The 21,502-nt window shown below is 42.9% G+C and overlaps 1 protein-coding gene across 1 annotated transcript in view; it reads left to right on the top strand.

Moving 5' to 3' along the window:
* The window catches only part of LOC124612883 (neuronal acetylcholine receptor subunit alpha-3-like), a 140,069-nt gene that overhangs the window by 27,548 nt on the left and 91,019 nt on the right, over nt 1-21,502 (top strand). The window contains exons 3-5 of the mRNA XM_047141332.1: nt 3,267-3,311; nt 3,416-3,519; nt 19,596-19,800. Of these exons, the coding sequence (XP_046997288.1) occupies nt 3,267-3,311; nt 3,416-3,519; nt 19,596-19,800 (354 nt within the window). The remainder of the gene's footprint in view (nt 1-3,266; nt 3,312-3,415; nt 3,520-19,595; nt 19,801-21,502) is intronic.

Here is a 21,502-nt window from a genome sequence, read left to right as displayed (position 1 = left end):
TCTATGTAAGCCACAATTGACATAACGTGTGATGTACGTCGATGACACTAACATGTTTTGTCATACGATGTAGTCATCAGAAAGCCGGCACTGGCAGAGATCGTGCATTGATGCTCAACAGTCCCGACCAGACTGTTAGCCCAACTCGAGCACAGAATACAGTTCAGGATAGTATTCGAACCGCCGACCTCAGAATTCTCATTTTCGAAGGCGTGCGCTTGCTCTGGCCGAAGATCAGCACCTGGACTGGAGAGAAACAGCAAGGTAGCAGGCAGCTACCGGTCTGTATCAGAACATACACTCCACCAGGAAGCGTACACTCTCAGGAAGCAGTGAGCCAGTAAGTGATCTGACAGTACGAAGACGCCACGTAGTCTGCGTGCAATCTTATGTTCAGAGGAGTACTTGATGCTTGCGGAGCCTAAATCCGGAATAGGTGACTGGTGGTATCATTGTCTACTGTGCGTTGTCTTCGACTCAGAGTCTGGCACAAGAAAAAAGAAAAAAAAATGGTTCAAATGGCTCTGAGCACTATGGGACTTAACTTCTAAGGTCATCAGTCCCCTAGAAGTCAGAACTACTTAAACCTAACTAACCTAAGGACATCACACACATCCATGCCCGAGACCGGATTCGAACCTGCGACGGTAGCGGTCGCGCGGTTCCAGACTGTAGCGCCTAGAACGGCTCGGCAGTCTGGCACAGGCGGCGTAGTTCGGCATCATGTACACATCAGGAGACTGTGTGAACAAGGTGCCCTTCATCGGTGCTGACTTCCTGTTGCTAAACCGTGGGACGAAAGAATTTACAGGCAGCTAACACTGCCGGCCGTGGCTTGGCCGCAATGGAAAAATGAAGCTACCGTTTGGAAGTTCATATAAGAAAATAAAACCTCCTACTGTCTGGCTCATCCTTTACACTCCTCCCCCTTCTGTGGGAGCGGAGAATGTACGTGAATTCGCTCAATGTAATTATTATTTGAATGCAAACAATATTAGCTTGCAAAACAAAGTAAACATTACTTGATTAAGAATGGCCCTCACGGAAGATGGCAGGGGTCTTAACCTATGGGAGGGTGTAGAGACTCTAAAGACCTCCTTGGGGTCACAAAGGGACTTACGTCAACAATATTGTGTGTATACAAGAATCATCATGAAACGTCAACGCAGTATAAAACATCAAAACAAAATTAGAATAAAACATAATAGTGTGAATGAGATAAACATGCAAAGTGTTCTTGTTGATAGGATGAAGTAAAAATGTATTTAAAAAAAAAAAAATAAACTGAAAATGCAAAGATATCACCACTGATGAGTCACTGCGGGGGCGAGTGACGCGAGGCGGCGTGGTGTGTTGTCCTCACAAGGGAACCTCCCCATCGCACCCCCCCTCAGATTTCGTTATAAGTTGGCACTGTGGATAGGTCTTAAAAAACTGAACACAGATCAATCGAGAAAACAGGACGAAGTTGTGTGGAACTATGAAAAAATAAACAAAATATACAAACTGAGTAGTTCATGCGAAGATAGCCAACATCAAGCATAAGCTGATCGCAGGAGCGCCGTGGTCCCGTGATTACAGTGAGCAACTGCGGCACGAGAGGACCTTGGTTCAAGTCTCCCTCGAGCGCAAAATTTATTTTCGCAAAGTTATGATCTGTCCATTCGTTCATTGACGTCTCTGTTCACTGTAATAAGTTTAGTGTCTGTGTTTTTCGACCACACCGCAAAACCGTGCGATTAGTAGACGAAAGGACGTGACTCTTCAATGAGAACCGAAAACATTTGATCGCAAGGTCATAGGTCAACCGATTCCTCCACAGGAAAACACCTCTGATATATTCTATACGACACTGGTGACGGCATGTGCGTCACATGACAGGAATATGTTGTCGACCCACATAACTTGTACACTTGGCGAATGGGTAAAAACATTCTTCTACGTTGCCCGATTTAGGTTTTCTTGTGGATGTGATAATTACTCCCAAAAAAGTGATGAAAACATAAGAGTGTCACATAAACTGCAACAAATGAATCCAACAGTTTCACAGTCGCTCACTTTTCCTTGTGCTCTGTTAAAACATATGTTTTTAACGTTTTCAAATTTTTCCGTGTGTAGACCGTCAAATCCTGCATATGTCCAAGTAAATCTGAACATGTCCTGGAATTTTGGAGAGCGAAGTTGATTATGTGTGAGTGCCTGAATTTTGATAATTGTCTGAAAATGAAAAATTAAAATTTTCGCTCGAAGGAAGATTTGAACCAAGCACCTCATGCTCCGCAGGTGCTCACGCTAACCACTGGACCACGGTGCTGCTGGGCGGAATCTATCCCAGATGTCGCCTATCATTCGCATGGATTACTCAGTTTGTATATTTTGCTTAATTTTTCAGAGTTCCACACAACTTCTTCCTGTTTTCTCGATTGATCTGTGTTCAGTTTTTCAAGGCCTATCCAATGTGCCAACTTATAACTAAATCAGAGGGGGGTGCGATGGGGAGGTTCCCTTGTCAGCAGGCAGCGCGCAGGCTGCCAGCGGGAAGGGGGCGTGGCTGCTGGCCAGTTCCCCTCCACAGCAGCACCCTCCTCCCAGAAAAAGCAGTCCGTCGACATAGCTGGTCGTCGCCACTGACTGACGATGACTTCATTACCTCTGCTCATCTTGTTTCGTCAGCTCATGAAGGAAACAACCCAGAGCTTTAATATTATACAACTACACGCTTCAGAGGCGTTGGCTAGCTCCTTCTGCTACGCCAGTTTCCTCGGTGAGAGTACTTGCCTTCTGAAAAAGTTTTCTCACTTCAGGGTGCGTTGTCACCGCACTGACAGAACCTCTCTCCCTATGACATCATGTTGGTGTACTGGTGCTAGACAGTTCAACGTCCTGGGCTAGGGCACTGCTCAGCACTTATCCGTTATAAGGCTTCTTGCATTACCAGGGAAGAAATGTTAATTTTTATGTGGTTAACCCAAATATATTTTCTGTGACGTAACAATATTGTGCAGGCTTTGGCCCACAGTATGAAGAAATTATTTAAAATATTTAAATGAGAGTTATGATATTTTATGTAAGTACTATGTAGCAGCGTAAGCACTTGTTGTATATTTCTGCTATATTCATTCGGTGTAGATCTACTATCTTCATCATAAGTCTGTTGCCATTAAAAAGGAAATAAGCAAATTTAAAGAATAATAAAAAATTATTGTAAATTGTAAGTCATGTCTCCTGTTTATCCATAGATTTTTCTTATTATAATAATGTTTCAGTATGGATACGCGCGGGTAATGGAGATTGAAGGCCTTATTTACATTGTGAGTAGAACATGTAATATTTATATCTTCAATTACGTAAGTAATTATTTGAAATTTCCAAATCCTAGTGAGATTTAATAATAGTGCTGTACTTCTTTCCACAGGCTTGGACGGACTCACGCTTATCTTGGACAGGTAGTGACGTAGTAAAAAATGTTTACGTTTATACTGACGAGATCTGGACACCTGACCTAGGAGTTCTACATAGGTGAGTTCGATGACACAGGGACTAAAAACAATATTCATTAAGTGCATCCCCATTCTCCTAAATTCCTTACATTTTTCCCTTTCTAGTAGCAAATAAATGCACCCCTCTCACCATCAAAACATATTTAAGACCAATAAGTTAATGTTGTCCAGTCATGAGCACCACAATGCTGCTTCACTGAATACGCGTTTAAAACTTTGTAGACATTAAAAAAAACAGCATTAATGAGCCAATAAATAAATAAAGAATGCTAACATTTTAAGGGTTACTATTCATAGCATGGTAATTATTTGGAACTTCGTATCTTTTGAAGTATCGAAGTAACTGTGGAGCTTCCATTTTTTTTATTTCATTGGCCTCTTGGTAGATTAGTACAATCAGTTGAAACGTACAGGGTTGCCATTCGACAGAAGGCATTAATGTATCGTTTCCACAAATTTGTAAGTAATTTCTAACTTTAATTTCAGTGACATTAATGTTAGCACCTATATAAGTACAGTGGCATAAAACTAATCAAAAGTAAGGAAACACACACACACACACACACACACACACACACACACACACACACACACACACACACAAACTGATCGATTATAACTTAATATCAAATTTCAACGTCCGCCCCTGGTTGCCGAGTGGTCAGCGCCGCGGAATGTCGTGCCAAACGGTCTGGGTTCTACTGACGGCTGGGTCTGAGATTTTCTCCGCTCAGCGACTGGGTGATGTGCTGCCCTTATCATCATCATTTCATCCCCATCGACACGCAAGTCGCCGAAGTGGCGTCAACTCGAAAGACTTGCACCTGTCGAACGCTACACCCGACAGGAGGCCCTAGCCATGAGGCATTTCCATTTACCAAATTAAAAAAAAAACTCAAATACATCTTCGAAATGTATATAGGGTGCTAATTTTAAGTTATCAAACCAGAATAACTCGACAAATAAGCTTCATACGAAAAAACGTATAGAATCCAAAGTTGATTATTTTCGAGGGGGACATTTGCTGGTGCTAAAATTTGCCGGCCACTCCAGCCCCCTTGGGGTGCGGCGGGAGGCAACTTTAAAATTTCAAATGAGAACCCCCATTTTTTTATTGTGGGATCAGATTCTACGTAAAAAAAACTTCGTACATTTTGTTTTGAACATTTGTTTTGATTCTTGGTATTTGTAGTTGTAATTCAAGGTAATCCATGTTCTCATTTTTGCATGGAAAATGATTACGGATAAATAAAAATGATTTCACTCATTATTAAGTAGGATGTTTGGTTAGTTAGTTGGCTACTCAGATGATTTGTTTGACAATTAAAAGTTGTGTGGCCTCTTGACCACGAAACAGCATAACTTATCCGAAAATGAGGAAAAAATTAATACAGTATTTGGGTGAACATTTGTAAAACTCTAATTCCCCTCTCTCAAGCTCCACCCTATGGGGAGCGAGGGAGAGTTTTAGTTTTAGCGAATCAAAACTTACGAAGTAAATAAGTATTTTTTATTTATCCGTAACCATTTTCCACGCAAAAATGAGAACATGGATTTTCTTGAATTACAGCGCCAAATAACAAGAATGAAAACAAATTTTTAAAACAAAATTTACGTAGTTTTTTATGTAGAATCTGATTCTGCAATAAAAAATTGGGTTCCCATTTGAAATTTTAAAACTGCATCCCGCCCCACCCCCAGGGGGCTGGGGTGGCGGGCTAATTTTAGCACCAGCAGATGTCCCCCTTGAAAATAATCAACTTTGGATTCTACACATATTTTCGTGTGAGGCTTATTCTTCGAGTTATTCTGGTTTGTCAACTTAAAATTTACACCCTGTGTATTTACTGTTCTCAAGAGCAGTAATCAGTTTAGTTATTTACTTGATCTCTTGTCTTTAAAACGAAACCGAGATATTTTCTAAATACGAACACTCGGATTGTCAATACAGTGCAGTTTCACAATTCAAATCCTTGACTAGAAAAGCGTTGCGTACTGCTGTCCCGTCGGGAATCTTCGACTTCATATCTAGCACGTTTCCTGTCCTTCCACTATGAACTTCAGCTGCATCGTACCACTAAACACCTCTCTTAAAAGAATGCTAATTGACATTCCGTATACAAGGAAATTTACCTCGTTACGAGCTTTATCTACACAGAAACAAACTCCTTCCTAAGCGTGATGTCACTTATCGAAACAATTCTCCTGATACACACTTCAATTTATGAAACAAACAAGGTTCACATGGACCGCGAACGTGATGCTAGACGCATTGAATCCTCTTCATTTCTGAGTAGCACTTGCACCCTACAGCCTCAGTTATTGATTGTAAATATTCAAATATGCGTCTCCCCACTCAGTTTTTATACTCTGCAGCTCACTCTAGTACCATGGAAGTTCTAACACATGTGATATCATCCAGTGCTTCTTTCTAGCCAGTGTTTTCCAAATCTTCCTTACTTCGCCGATTCTGCGAAGAACCTCCTCTTTTGTTATCATACCAGACCACAAACACTGGAAAAACCATTTTGCAACACCCCCTCTCAGAGGCTTCAATTTTCTCCTTTCCTATATGTTCCGCACTCCGTGTTTAAGCACCATGTAATGTTATGCTGCAAACGTACATTCTTAGAAATACGTTCCTTTAGAATATGGCTGGCGTTTGTTACTTCACTTGGCAACGAGTGCCGTCCTTGCCTGCGCTAATTTGCCCTTTACGTCCTCATTGCTTCGTCCGTCATGAGGAATTTTGCTTAAGTTGCCGAATTAATTAGTCCGTAGTCCCAATTTTGATTTTAACCCTATCGTTAGTCACATTTGTGCTACTCCTCATTATTTTCGTCTTTCTTCGGTTTCTCACAATTCATATCTTGAATCGTTCACCTGTTCATTCAGTTCAGCACGTCCTGAAGTTTTTTTGCTCTTTCACTGAAGGTAGCAAAGTCATCAGCGAATCATATCACTGATATCCTTTCACTTTGAGTTTTAAAGCCATAAATTCAACTGAATACCTAGATATTACAATTACGAACAACTTAAATTGGAAGGAACACATAGAAACTGCCTACACTACGCTTGTCCGTCCTCTTTTAGAATACTGCTGTGCGCTGAGGGATCGTTACCAGATAGGGCTGACGGAGTACATTGAAAAAGTTCAAAGAAGGTCAGCACGTTTTGTATTATCGCGAAGTATGGGAGAGAGTGTCACTGAAATAATACAAGATTTGGGCTGGAGATCATTACAAGAAAAGCGTTTTTCGTTGCAACGGAATCTTCTCACGAAGTTCCCATCACCACCTTTCTCCTCTGAATGCGAAAATATTTTGTTAACATCGACCTGTATAGGGAGAAACGATCACCACGATAAATAAGAGAAATCAGAGCTCGTACGAATAGATATAGATGTTTGTTGTTTCAGTGCGCTATACAATATTGGAATAATGGAGAATTGTGCAGGTGGTTCGATTAACCCTCTGCCAGGTTCTAAAATGCTATTTGCAGAGTATCCATGTAAATGTAGATGTAGATGTAGAAGCCACTGGACGTAATGAAGAATTACATAATCCTAAAATAATGCTCTAGCTTATGTTGCCGTACGTGGTAGTTTTTGTATTATAGCTTGTTTTCTATGGTAATATGATGTTTCAAAACATTATTGCAAGCAAGATCTATCAAGTCAGAACCGTTTTTTGTATGTTTCGCGCAGGCCAAGTATTGTGTGGGAATATAATCTTCTTTAACCTTTTTCACCATGTAATGGTTGTATGTTCGCTGATTAAGAGTACAGTGAAAACTTGTAAGGGGAATGCTGGATATTAAACTGACCTACTAATCATTAGTAGTTAGATAAACCCCTGATTGCCGAAGCACCACTGTAGTATATAAATGTTTAGAATCCAGTATTAAACAGAAACGCTATCTGGCTTCAGGACACTCAAGAAAATTGGCACGAAACGCACACATAAATATTTCTGATGCGGTATATCAAATTAGCGTAGATATGTACTATAACATCAAACTGTAGGTGACAATTCATAAAATACGACCAAACGTAGGGCCTAATGTAATGTGGTAATATTCAGCTTACAGCGTCACACCGTACAATGAGGATGTTTTCTCCCGATTGGGACGCTGATGAGCTTGCCGTTTAGTATCCTAAGCACCGATCACGTCTCATCTCATCCTAGCGACTACTTACAAAACTTTGACCCGAAAGACTGATCACTGAAATACTTCATCAGACCTACGGAATAGTGATGAAGTCCAACGACAGAATTCACATATTGCGGAAAATGGGGGAAACTAGCCAAGCCTTTTCAAAGGAAACATTGCGGAGTTTGTCTTAAAAGAATCTTAAGTGGGGATGGCTGGACAGGGTTTCGAACCGTCATCCTCTCGCAAGCGAATACGGAGTGCTGACAACTGAATCACCTTGCTCGGTGTAAAAAAAGCATAGTACCCAACGTGTCTACGAGAGGCGTTTGAAAAGTCCGTGCAAAGTCCGAGAGACGGCACTACCGGCGCGTATAGAGGTTATGTATAGTTAGTAGCGTCTTTGGAAAGAACGCTTACCAAGTTTTAGCCATATTGGTCTATGTCTTTGTGTTGGCATTCGTGTGGATCAAGGAAGTCGAGTGATTGTCAAAAAATGGACGAAAAAGAATTTCGTGTCATGATTAAACATTACTTTAAGAAAGGCAAAACGCCTCAGGAGACTAAAGAGAAGCTTGATAAACATTAAGGTGATTCTGCACCTTCGATTAAAACAGTTTATAAGTGGTTCCAAAATTTTCGAAGTGGCCATATGGGCACAAGGGATGCTGAACGTTCTGGACTCCCTGTGGAGGTTACGACTACAGAAATCATTGATAAAATCCATGATATGGTGATGGATCACAGAAGAGTTAAGATGCGTGAGATTGCTAGTGCTGTGGTTATCTCGTATGAACGGGTACATAATATTTTGCATAAACATTTGGACATGAGAAAGCTATCCACAAGATGGGTTCCGCGATTGCTCACGCTTGACGAAAAACGGAATCGTGTTAAGTGTTGCAAGGATAGTTTTCAGCTGTTCAGGAAGAATCCGCAGGACTTTAAGCGTCATTTTGTCACTGTGGATGAAGCATGGATACATTACTATACTCCTGAGACTAAACAACAATCTAAACAACTGGTTACCAAGGGAGAATCTGCACCAAAAAAGGCGAAAACCATTCCTTCGGCTGGAATAGTTATGGCGACTGTCTTTTGGGATTCGCAAGGGGTAATCCTCATTGACTATCTGGAAAAGGGTAAAACTATTACAGGTGCATATTATACATCGTTACAGGACTGTTTGAAAACCGAGCTGAAATAAAAACGCCGGCGATTGGACGGCAAAAAAGTCCTTCTCCATCACGACAATGCACCAGCACACACCTCAGCAGTTGTGGTCGCAAAATTAGTGGAAACAAGATTCCAACTCGTTTCACATTCCCCATGTTCTCCAGACTTTGCTCCCTCGGACTACTATTCACTCCCCAATTTGAAGAAATGGCTGCCGGGAAAAAGATTTTATTTAAACGAGGAGGTGATTGCAGAAACTATAGACGTTCATGTTGCAATATGTACGGGGAGTGCTTCTCGCTGGAGGTAGGTACGTTGAGTCTTAGGGGTATATTTCGTATCACAACTTGGAAACAATCCTTCAACATACAACTCTGTAATATGGGCAGCCACATCCGTTGAAACTCGTAGTAAACTTGAATAAAGCAACTGAAAGGTGTTAATTGATGATTTAGTCACCACCGTTTTCGCTGCATTAAAGCAGCATCTTTACATGATTCTACAAAGAAAGTAAAGGTCCTTGTAATCTATATATTTAAAAAATAAATTAAGGACAGCCAATAGAAGTAAAGCCAAATGAAAATACTTGCTGTAGTTTCACGTAGATTATTACGCAGAGACGCCCCCAACGTTTGTTGTCACAGAATCCAACCCCACGAGGAGGAGAAGTAATTAAAAAAATGATACTCGGCAGAGCATTGGGGCGTACAGGGCGGGGAATGAGACACTGTGGCAAAAATAACCGTAGTTAATGTAATATATTTATCGTATGATGATACAGAGCTCCGATCATAATTTTAAAAGTATACAGGGTAAAAATGGACAAGCAAAATACAGGTACAGAATCAAATGTCCCAAGTATTATGCTAAATTATGTACACGTAGCACAAGCTCTTAGATTTCTAAGTCCAATCTGTTGATCCAGTTGAGCCTTTCAGGTGATGCATGATGGATGTCATTTATTGATCCCCCGATGGCCCGTTTCGGGCATTCACCAACAATGTGATTTATTGTTTGTATGGCAACTCCACAGCCACAATCTGGAGATGTTGCCCACCCCCATTTGTGCTTTAGATATTTACTGTTCCCTTGTCATGTTAGGATTCGGTTGATGGTTCTCCACTGGCGTCTGGAGAGTGTGAGACCTAGAACTCGCATGGAAGGCTTTTCTACCAGATGACCGTTGAACAGTGACGGTTCTTCCCACTGACTTCACCATACTTTGTTGATGTTAAAGTCGGAGGCTTCGAGATGATGTGCAGTTCGCCAAGGTGGTTTTCTTGGCTTCAGACGCTGCTGTTCTGCTATTAATATATCGATATCGCTGTGTACGGGTAGCTGGGGGTTCTTCTGAATGTTTCCACAGATCTTCAGGAGAGCATCTGATCTTCGTACAGCTGGAGGTTGGATGTTACTTAAAACTGGTAGCCATGCGGTTTGAGTGCTATGTATGCAGCCTGGGATAAGTCGCATTGTCTGGTTGAGTTGCACATCTACAGTGAGCACTGTTCATCCAAACTGGACAACAGTAATCAGCGACAGAGGATGATAGCGCCAAAGCAGTTGATCTTAGGATTCGAGCGCTGCAACCCCAGGAGGTACTAACAAGCTTCTGAGTCATATTACCTTCACTTTTGCGGCCACGTTGGAGAGACTTTGTAGGAAAGTTAGGAACCTATCGAGTGTTATTTCGGAGTACTTCGGTGTGCTGCAGCACTTAAAGCTTTGTCCTTGGAGTTTAACTTCTGGTTTATAGTCAGAGTGTCTTTTCCGTAGTTGGATCAAATGGTTCAAATGGCTCTGAGCACTATGGGACTCAACTGCTGAGGTCATTAGTCCCCTAGAACTTAGAACTAGTTAAACCTAACTAACCTAAGGACATCACAAACATCCATGCCCGAGGCAGGATTCGAACCTGCGACCGCAGCGGTCTTGCGGTTCCAGACTGCAGCGCCTTTAACCGCACGGCCACTTCGGCCGGCTTCCGTAGTTGGAATGCTGAAGTAACTTTTCTGAGGGTTTAGGCGGAGGCACCATTTCCTGAAGTATGTGTCCAGTATTTCCGTGTCGGCAGTTAACGTGCTTTCAGCAGTAGTGAAACTGGAGGTCTGGGGGGGGGGGGGGGGAGGTGGCGGGGAGGGGCAAGATTACTCGCGTCCCTAACATACCCTAAGTCACACGTGCCTCCCGTGTGGTGCTAAATGAGTAACAACAGGATGAGACCGAACTACCCGGAAAGGCCTCCCGGTCATTAAATGCAGAGCAATATATTTGATTAAAATGTAATGCAAGAAGCCGAATATATCATCAGTGGAGCGTCTGCCGCAGAAAAGTAACTAATTAAACATCCTCGCCGGCCTGTGTGCCCGAGCGGTTATAGACGCTTCGTCTGGAACCACGTGACCGCTACGGTCACAGGTCCGAATCCTGCCTGAGGCATGGATGTGTGTGACGTCCTTAGGTTAGTTAGGTTTAAGTAGTTCTAAGTTCTAGGGGACTGATGACCTCAGATGTTAAGTCCCATAGTGCTCAGAGCCATTTGAACCATTTGAAACATCCTCGTTACTACAAATCTAAAAGCCCCCTCCCACGCCGCCCCAAGCAAGAAAAAGTTAGAGAAGATCAAAAATCGGGAATCAAGAAGTTAATTAAGTTGGTGGGCCTAGATGGGCATCCATGTACAAATTGAAAGCAGATGAAGGACGAAAAATATTTTTAAAAATTCTGTAAGGTCATTAATCTTATCTAAGGCAACTTACCGGCAATAAACTAGTCAGAAAAGAGACTGAATATCAGATAATAGAGACCCCATTTACAATGGCAAACCTAAGGAACCGGAAGAACAGATTAATGAACCGCCTAACATAACCTGAACGTTCCAACACACCAATGCAACAGGAAATTTACAAACTCTGTAGTTGGTTGTCGCGTGGTCAGAACATTGGAGGCGGTTAGCTGCATACTAAACTGTCGGGAATAACGTTGGGAGCGTCTCCATTTGCTGATCTATGTGACACTGCTTTAACACTTTTTATTTGGGTTTAATTTTATTGTCTGACTATTTTTTATAGAAAAATTGACTTCGATGTGGACCCACATTAAGAGGCTGCTTTAACGCAACGAAACCGGTCGTGAATAAATCATCAGTTAACAGGTGTTTGCGGCTTTATTCAGGTTACAATTATACTTATTTAATTTAGCGTAAATATGAACCAGGGCGTTTGTATGAAAGTTCTCAGAAACCAAGTGTCGCCCTGTTTTCTATATGTTTCAAAATGATAAAAGCCAACTTCACCGTCTGGACTGGTTCACTGCATCACTGAACCTTAATAACATAAGAAATTTGGAAGTACGGGTGAAACGCAGCAATCAGCGTCCCCGCAGATTGGGAGCTCTACGGAACCTAATCAAGAACGACCAACATCAGCTGTATACGGCGTACCTGAGCTCTGTAGAAAATTGGTCCTTACTTCACTCGGTGAAATAAATAACTGATGCAATTATAAAGTGTAGCGGTGGTTTTGCACGGTATCTGGGTGACGTCTCCTCCACCTAACCAATTTTTGTCCGTTGACGTATTTTACCAAATCATTTTTTTTTTTTTTTTTTTTTTTTTTTTTTTTTTTTTTTTTTTTTTTTTTTTTGTCATCAGTCTACTGACTGGTTTGATGCGGCCCGCCACGAATTCCTTTCCTGTGCTAACCTCTTCATCTCAGAGTAGCACTTGCAACCTACGTCCTCAATTATTTGCTTGACATATTCCAATCTCTGTCTTCCTCTACAGTTTTTGCCCTCTACAGCTCCCTCTAGTACCATGGAAGTCATTCCCTCATGTCTTAGCAGATGTCCTATCATCCTGTCCCTTCTCCTTATCAGCGTTTTCCACATATTCCTTTCCTCTCCGATTATGCGTAGAACCTCTTCATTCCTTACCTTATCAGTCCACATAATTTTCAACATTCGTCTATAGCACCACATCTCAAATGCTTCGATTCTCTTCTGTTCCGGTTTTCCCACAGTCCATGTTTCACTACCATACAATGCTGTACTCCAGACGTACATCCTCAGATATTTCTTCCTCAAATTAAGGCCGGTATTTGATATTAGTAGACTTCTCTTGGCCAGAAATGCCTTTTTTGCCATATCGAGTCTGCTTTTGATGTCCTCCTTGCTCCGTCCGTCATTGGTTATGTTACTGCCTAGGTAGCAGAATACATTAACTTCATTGACTTCGTGACCATCAATCCTGATGTTAAGTTTCTCGCTGTTCTCATTTCTACTACTTCTCATTACCTCCATCTTTCTCCGATTTACTCTCAAACCATACTGTGTACTCATTAGACGGTTCATTCCGTTCAGCAGATCATTTAATTTTTCTTCACTTTCACTCAGGATAGCAATGTCATCAGCGAATCGTATCATTGATATCCTTTCACCTTGTATTTTAATTCCACTCCTGAACCTTTCTTTTATTTCCATCATTGCTTCCTCGATGTACAGATTGAAGAGTAGGGGCGAAAGGCTACAGACTTGTCTTACACCCTTCTTAATACGAGCACTTCGATCTTGATCGTCCACACTTATTATTCCCTCTTGGTTGTTGTACACATTGTATATGACCCGTCTTTCCCTACAGCTTACTCCTACTTGTTTCAGAATCTCGAACTGCTTGAACCATTTTATATTGTCGAACGCATTTTCCAGGTCGACAAATCCTATGAAAGTGTCTTGATTTTTCTTTAGCCTTGTTTCTATAATTAGCCGTAACGTCAGAATTGCCTCTCGTCCCTCTACTTTCCCTAAAGCCAAACTGATCGTCACCTAGCGCATTCTCAATTTTCTTTTCCATTCTTTTGTATATTATTCTTGTAAGCAGCTTCGATGCATGAGCTGTTAAGCTGATTGTGCGATAATTCTCGCACTTGTCAGCTCTTGCCGTCTTCGGAATTGTGTGGACGATGCTTTTCCGAAAGTCAGATGGTATGTCGCCAGGCTCATATATTCGACGCACCAACGTGAATAGTCGTTTTGTTGCCACTTCCCCCAATGATTTTAGAAATTCTGATGGAATGTTATCTATCCTTTCTGCCTTATTTAACGGTAAGTCCTCCAAAGCTCTTTTAAATTCCGATTCTAATACTGGACCCTCTATCTCTTCTAAATCGACTCCTGTTTCTTCTTCTATCACATCAGACAAATCTTCCCCCTCATAGAGGCTTTCAGTGTATTCTTTCCACCTATCTGCTCTCTCCTCTGCATTTAACAGTGGAATTCCAGTTGCACTCTTAATGTTACCACCGTTGCTTTTAATGTCACCAAAGGTTGTTTTGACTTTCCTGTATGCTGAGTCTGTCCTTCCGACAATCATATCTTTTTCGATGTCTTCACATTCTTCCTGCAGCCATTTCGTCTTAGCTTCCCTGCACTTCCTATTTATTTCATTCCTCAGCGACTTGTATTTCTGTATTCCTAATTTTCCCGGAACATGTTTGTACTTCCTCCTTTCATCAATCAACTGAAGTATTTCTTCTGTTACCCATGGTTTCTTCGCAGCTACCTTCTTTGTACCTATATTTTCCTTCCCAACCTCTGTGATGGCCCTTTTTAGAGATGTCCATTCCTCTTCAACTGTACTGCCTACTGCGCTATTCCTTATTGCTGTATCTATAGCGTTAGAGAACTTCAAACGTATCTCGTCATTCCTTAGTACTTCCGTAACCCACCTCTTTGCGTATTGTTTCTTCCTGACTAATGTCTTGAACTTCAGCTTACTCTTCATCACTACAATATTGTTATCTGAGTCTATATCTGCTCCTGGGTACGCCTTACGGTCCAGTATCTGATTTCGGAATCTCTGTCTGACCATGATGTAATCTAATTGAAATCTTCCCGTATCTCCCGGCCTTTTCCAAGTATACCTCCACCTCTTGTGATTCTTGAATAGGGTATTCGCTATTACTAGCTGACTTGTTACAGAACTCAATTAGTCTTTCTCCTCTTTCATTCCTTCTCCCAAGCCCATATTCTCCTTTAACCTTTTCTTCTACTCCTTCCCCTACGACTGCATTCCAGTCGCCCATGACTACTAGATTTTCGTCCACCTTTACATACTGCATTACCCTTTCAATATCCTCATACACTTTCTCTATGTGTTCATCTTCAGCTTGCGACGTCGGCATGTATACCTGAACTATCTTTGTCGGTGTTGGTCTGCTGTCGATTCTGATTAGAACAACCCTGTCACTGAACAGTTCACAGTAATACACCCTCTGCCCTACCTTCCTATTAATAACGAATCCTACACCTGTTATACCATTTTCTGCTGCTGTTGATATTACGCGATACTAATCTGACCAGAAATGCTTGTCTTCCTTCCACTTCACTTCACTGACCCCTACCATATCTAGATTGAGCCTTTGCATTTCCCTTTTCAGATTTTCTAGTTTCCCTACCACGCTCAAGCTTCTGACATTCCACGCCCCGACTCGTAGAACGTTATCCTTTCGTTGATTATTCAATCTTTTTCTCATGGTAACCTCCCCTTTGGCAGTCCCCTCCCGGAGATCCGAATGGGGGACTATTCCGGAATCTTTTGCCAATGGAGAGATCATCATGACACTTCTTCAATTACAGGCCACATGTCCTGTGGATACACGTTACGTGTCTTTAATGCAGTGGTTTCCATTGCCTTCTGCATCCTCATGTCGTTGATCATTGCTGATTCTTCCGCCTTTAGGGGCAATTTCCCACCCCTAGGACAAGAGAGTGCCCTGAACCTCTATCCGCTCCTCCGCCCTCTTTGACATGGCCGTTGGCAGAATGAGGCTGACTTCTTATGCCGGAAGTATTCGGTCGCCAATGCTGATTATCAAACATGGTTATTAATAGAATATTGCCTCTTACACATTTTACAAGGTATTACATCAAATATTTTTTAGCGCAAAAGGAAGGATTTAACGGGAAAAGGCATACGTTTCGCGAAGTGACCACGACGAGAAATTAAAGATAATACAGAGGCTTATAGATGGTTATTCTTAAAAAAAAAAAATGGTTCAAATGTCTCTGAACACTATGGGACTTGACGTTTATGGTCATTAGTCCCCTAGAATTAGAACTACTTAAACCTAACTAACCTAAGGACATCACACAACACCCAGTCATCACGAGGCAGAGAAAATCCCTGACCCCGCCGGGAATCGAACCCAGGAACCCGGGCACGGGAAGCGAGAACGCTACCGCACGACCACGAGCTGCGGACAGTCATTCTTCCCACGCTCCAATCGCAAGTGAACATGTACTGGTACCAGATGTACTCTCCAGTACACACCTTCAGGCGGTTTGCGGAGTGTTTATTCAGATGGAGATGCAGGAACTAAATCCATCTCTTCTGATGATTACATAGTGGCCACTTTTCCCTTCCTAGGACGAGTGATATGGTAATAGCCAACGACACTACATCCCATGTCAGCTGATATGGCACACTGACATAATTTCTACACATCTTGATGCCCTCATATCTGAAACCATTCCAAGCAGCTGGAGGAGATCGTTTACAATCAGATTTTGGTATTAGACCAAATACAACAGAGCAAAGACAGTTTCAAATAAAATTAATATAAATTATTTAATTAAAAATTGTCACAAAGGTTTAGAATGATGGATGATACCTTTTTTCACAAAAGGTTTTAGACCTCAGTCTGTAATGTAGTATTATAGGTGGTGTACGGAAGTAACTAATTCTTACTGGGTTATACATCTAGGACACTTTTCATGCCGAGGAGTGTGGCCACTTTTCCCGATCGAACGTCACGTCGGCATTAGTGGCCCGTTGATGGGACTACCACACAGAAAGACCTAAAAAGGAACTGCATTTTTAAGCCAAAAGTTGTTTTTAATTTTGATGTGATGAAAAGGTATTACTCCTCATACAAATAAGGTAACAAGGGGTGTTCAATAAGAATGGAATACATTTTTTTACGGCCAGCTTTCACTGAAAAAAATGCGGAATTTGTTGTGGAACATCATGGAGTATTCCACCTTCAGCCACTGGCGTTTCACGAAGTTCCGATAATTGGTGGAACTATACATTGCCTTCAAAATGACGTCTGCAACGAAGAATGAGTTCCAAGCAGAGTGCAGTCACTTAGTTTGCTTTAGCGGAAAACCAGAGCACTGTAAATATTCATAGGCGCTTGGAGAATGTCTACGGAGATCTGGCAGTGAACAAAACCACGGCGAGTCGTTGTGCGACGCACCTGTCATCACCGCAACCACGTCGCACAAACCTGTCGCTACCCTCGCGTGCCGGCCGGCTGCAGACCTCTCTGACTCCTACAGTATCGGAACGTGCGGGCGGACACTCTCATTCGTGGTGATCAACGGCTCACAATCAAGCACCTCTCTGCTCTGGGCGTCCCTGTTGGTAGTGACCCAGCGAGGTAGCGCAGTGGTTAGCACACTGCACTCTCATTCGGGAGAACGACAGCTCAAACCCGCATCCAGCCATCCTGATATACGTTTACCCTGATTTCCCAAGATCGCTCCAGCCAAATACAGGGAAGGTTCCTCTGAAAGGGCCCCGCCGGTTTCGTTCCCCATCCTTGACACAATCCGAGCTTGTGTTCTGTCTCTAATGACTACGATATCGACGGGACGTTAAATCCAATCTTTCTTTCTTCCTTCTGTTGGCAGTGCTGACAAATTCGTCCTCCACTTGGGGTTCTTCGTCGCCTAACAAAAGATCACAATGAGCAACGAAGGACCATTTGAGGGTCACGATGCTGATCGTAACAATTTTTTGTCTAACGTATTCATAGGCGAAGAAACATGGCCTCATCACTTCATACCGAAAACAAAAAGACAATCGATAGAGTTGTGCCACATCATCTCTCCACAGAAGAAAATGTTCAAACTCACACCCTCAACCAGTAAAGCCATAGTGACTGTCTTCAGGATCTCCCTCATGGTGCAACGATCAACTCCTAAGTGTACTGTGAAACCCTCACGAAATAGAAGAAACGGCTTCAGTTTGTTGGTCAACACAATAATGCAAACTAACTTTTTCTCCATGACAATGGAAGGTGTCACACAAGTTTGCGCACTCCGACAGGAGCTCACAATACTTGATTTGATTAGAGCCCGGATCTCGCACCTTCCGCCCCCCCCCCCCCCCCCCTCTGTTTGCCCCAATGAATGAGCGATTCCGCGGGAAGCTTTACATGGATTATGGAGAGATTATTGATGCAGCAAGACGTTGGTTACCAAATCCACCAACAGAGTGGCACCGTGCGAGCATACATGCGCTACCCGTAAGGTGATGTATCACCGTCGCATTGAACGGAGATTACGTTGATAAATAAGGTCTTGTAGCCAAAAATGTGTGGGAATTACATTTTCTACATCTACATCTACATGGTTATCTCGGCAATTCACACTTAAGGGCCTGGCAGACGTTTCATCGAACCATTTTCATACTATTTCTCTACCATTACAATGTCGAATGGCGCGTGGGAAAAAGGAACACCCAAAGCTTTCCGTTCGAGGTCTGATTTCTCTTATTTTATTATGATTATCATTTCTCCCTACGTAGATGGGTGTCAACAAAATATTTTCGCATTCAGAAGAGAAAGTTCGAGATAGAAATTTCGTAAATAGATCTAGACGCAAAGAAAACCACCTTTGTTTCAGTGACTGACACCCCAACTCGTGTATCATATCAGTGACACTCTCACCGCTATTGCGCGATATCACGAAACGAGCTGCCCTTCTTTGCACCCCATCAATTTCGTCCGCCAATACCACCTGGCAAGGATCCAATACTGCGCAGCAATTTTTCAGCAGAGGACGGATAAGTGTGATGTAGGCTGTCTCTTTAGTGGGTTTGTCGCACCTTCTAAGCGTTCTGCCAAAAAGCACAGTCTTTCTTTCGCCTTCCCCACAATATTATCTATGTGGTCTTTCCAATTTAAGTTGCTCGTAATTGTAATTCCTAGGTTTTTAGTCGAATTGACAGCTCTTAGATTTGTGCGTTTTATCGTATACCCAAAATTTATCGTATTTCTTTTAGTACCCCTGTGGATGGCATAGCACTTTTCTTTGTTTAGTGCCAACTGCCACTTTTCACACCATACGGAAATTCTCTCTAGATGATTTTGTAATTGGAATTGATCATCTGATGATTTTACTAGACGTTAAATTACAGAATCATCTGCAAACAATCTAAGGGGGTGCTCAGATTATCTTCTAGATCATTTATGTAAATCAGGAACAGCACAGGGCCTGTGACACTATCTTGCGGAACGCCAGATATTACTTCTGTTCCCCTCGATGATTTACCGTGTATCACTACGAACTGCGACCTCTCTGAGAGGAAATCACAAATCCAGTCACACAACTGAGACGATACTCCACATGCACGCAATTTGATTCTATTATAACCACGAATGGAATCAACTTACTTTCAGAAAAAACGCTCCTCGTATAAATGACGTACAGGTTTTGATGCCATATCGGAACGACAGCGATCGCATTTAACAGTATAAATGAAAAGAACCAAGGCAGATCACAGTAGATACTTATTTATTAATTACAGTAACCAGTTTCGGTCTAAACGACTAACTTCAGCTGCACGAGGACGTTTGCAGCCAATTCACGAAGCTGTTGTGAGTACCATGAGGTACCAGAATGCCACCGTGAAGGGCTCCGTGTGCCTGTGGGTGTGATTTATGCTTGTAACATTGATCGACAATGGAACTGTGTGTTTTGCAGGTGGCAGGACGACCCAGACGAATCGTCCCTGGTCAACACAAGGTGCTTCCTGTCGTCTACTGGCTACGTGGAGTGTATGCCGCCTGCCTACTTCCGCTCGCACTGCAAGCAGGACAATTCTCGCTGGCCCTACAGCAGGCACAACTGCACGCTGCGGCTCGCCTCCAAGTTGCCGATCCAGAAGCTCAAGTTCGAACTTATGGAGGTCAGTACTTCCGCCATTTACGTAGCGCTCGCACTTCGCTAGCTGCTGGATGGCTATAAGGGAATGTGGAACCACTTTCACCTTATTGTCCTTCACTCATGCTCATAAATTAAGGATAACTGCAGAACGTGGTGCCACACAACGTGGCACTACACAAAACTGGCGCTAATAGCATAAGCAGATTGGGAACACAAACGACACAGATCTGTAAGTCCACGGTATTGGTGATAAGTTGGGAAAACCGTCCTGAAACACATGTGCTACAAAACGCCGCTGTTTCCTGCGCATGTACCCCGACATCAGTGTGCGATATGATCACCATGCACACGTACACAGGCCGCACAACGGGTTGCCATACTCTGGATCAGGTGGTCGACCAGCTGCTGGGGTATAGCCTCCCATTCTTGCACCAGTGACTGTCGGAGCTCCTGAAGTGTCGTAAGGGTATGAGGAAATGCAGCGATACGTCGACCGGGAGCATCCCAGACTTGCTCGATGGGATTTAGGCCTGGACAACAGGCAGGCCACTCCATTCTCCTGATGTATTCTGTTTCAAGGTACTCCTCTACGAAGACAGCTCGGTGTGGCCGTGCGTTATCAGACATCAGGAGGAAGGTGGGACTGCGCTAGAAAAAGGCGGACATACTGGTGCAAAATGACGTCCCGATACACCTGGCCTGTTACAGTTCCTCTGTCGAACTCATGCCGGGGTGTACGTGCACCAATCACAATCCCGTCCCACACACCATCAAACCACGACCTCCATACAGGTTCAAAGGACATTAAGGAGATGGTGTCTGGTTCCTGGTTCATGCCAGATGAAAACCCGGCGAGAATCACTGTTCAGACTATACCTGGACTCATCCGTGAACATAACCTGGGACCACTGTTCCAATGACCATGTACTGTGTTCTTGACACCAGGCTTTACGGGCTCTCCTGTGACCAGGCGTCAGTGGAATGTACCTTGCAGGTCTACGAGCGAGTAGACCATGTCTCTTCAGTCGTCTGTAGACTGTCTGGAGACAACTGTTCCTGTGGCTGCAGTATGGCCCCGAGTAAGACCGTCTGCGGGTACTGCTGGTGAGATATCGGTCTTCTTGTGGTGTTGTACACCCGGTACTGTAGCCTCTGTAAATGTTTCCTGCCTGCTGGAATCGTTGCCATAATCTTAAGATCACACTTTGTGGCACACGGAGGGCCCGTGATACGACCTGATATGTTTGACCAGCCTCCAGTCGCTCTAGTATTCTACTTCTCATAACGTCATCAATGTGTGTTCTTTGGGCCATTTTCAACACACAGTCACCATTAGAACGTCTGAAAACATGTGCACACTTACTCGCTGCACCGTACTCTGACATGCACCAACGCACCTCTGGGTATGTGACAAAATGAAGAGATATTAACTTGCACCATAACACATGTTACTGGGTGTTTATAATGATAACAAATACAGTTTGTAAAGTTCGGTCTCCTCGTAGCCTTCACTTCAGTGTTGATGCTGTAAGGGCATCAGAAACTCGACTGGCACCCAATGGCCTGTGTCGTCTATAGGCGCAGCAGTGACGATGCCCGTCTGCCTGCTGCCGCACAGTGGTCACTACATTAGTTATGTAAATAACTGTCCTAAGAGAGTGTGCGGTCATTGCATGTTTCTTGTCAGGAAGCTATCTATACGGCTTTATTCACTTAGATGGTCA

Source organism: Schistocerca americana, chromosome 4 (assembly GCF_021461395.2).
Source record: "Schistocerca americana isolate TAMUIC-IGC-003095 chromosome 4, iqSchAmer2.1, whole genome shotgun sequence".
Taxonomy (NCBI): domain Eukaryota; kingdom Metazoa; phylum Arthropoda; class Insecta; order Orthoptera; family Acrididae; genus Schistocerca; species Schistocerca americana.
Note: the sequence above shows the minus strand (reverse complement) of the source record. Positions and strands in the feature narration are given on the sequence as shown.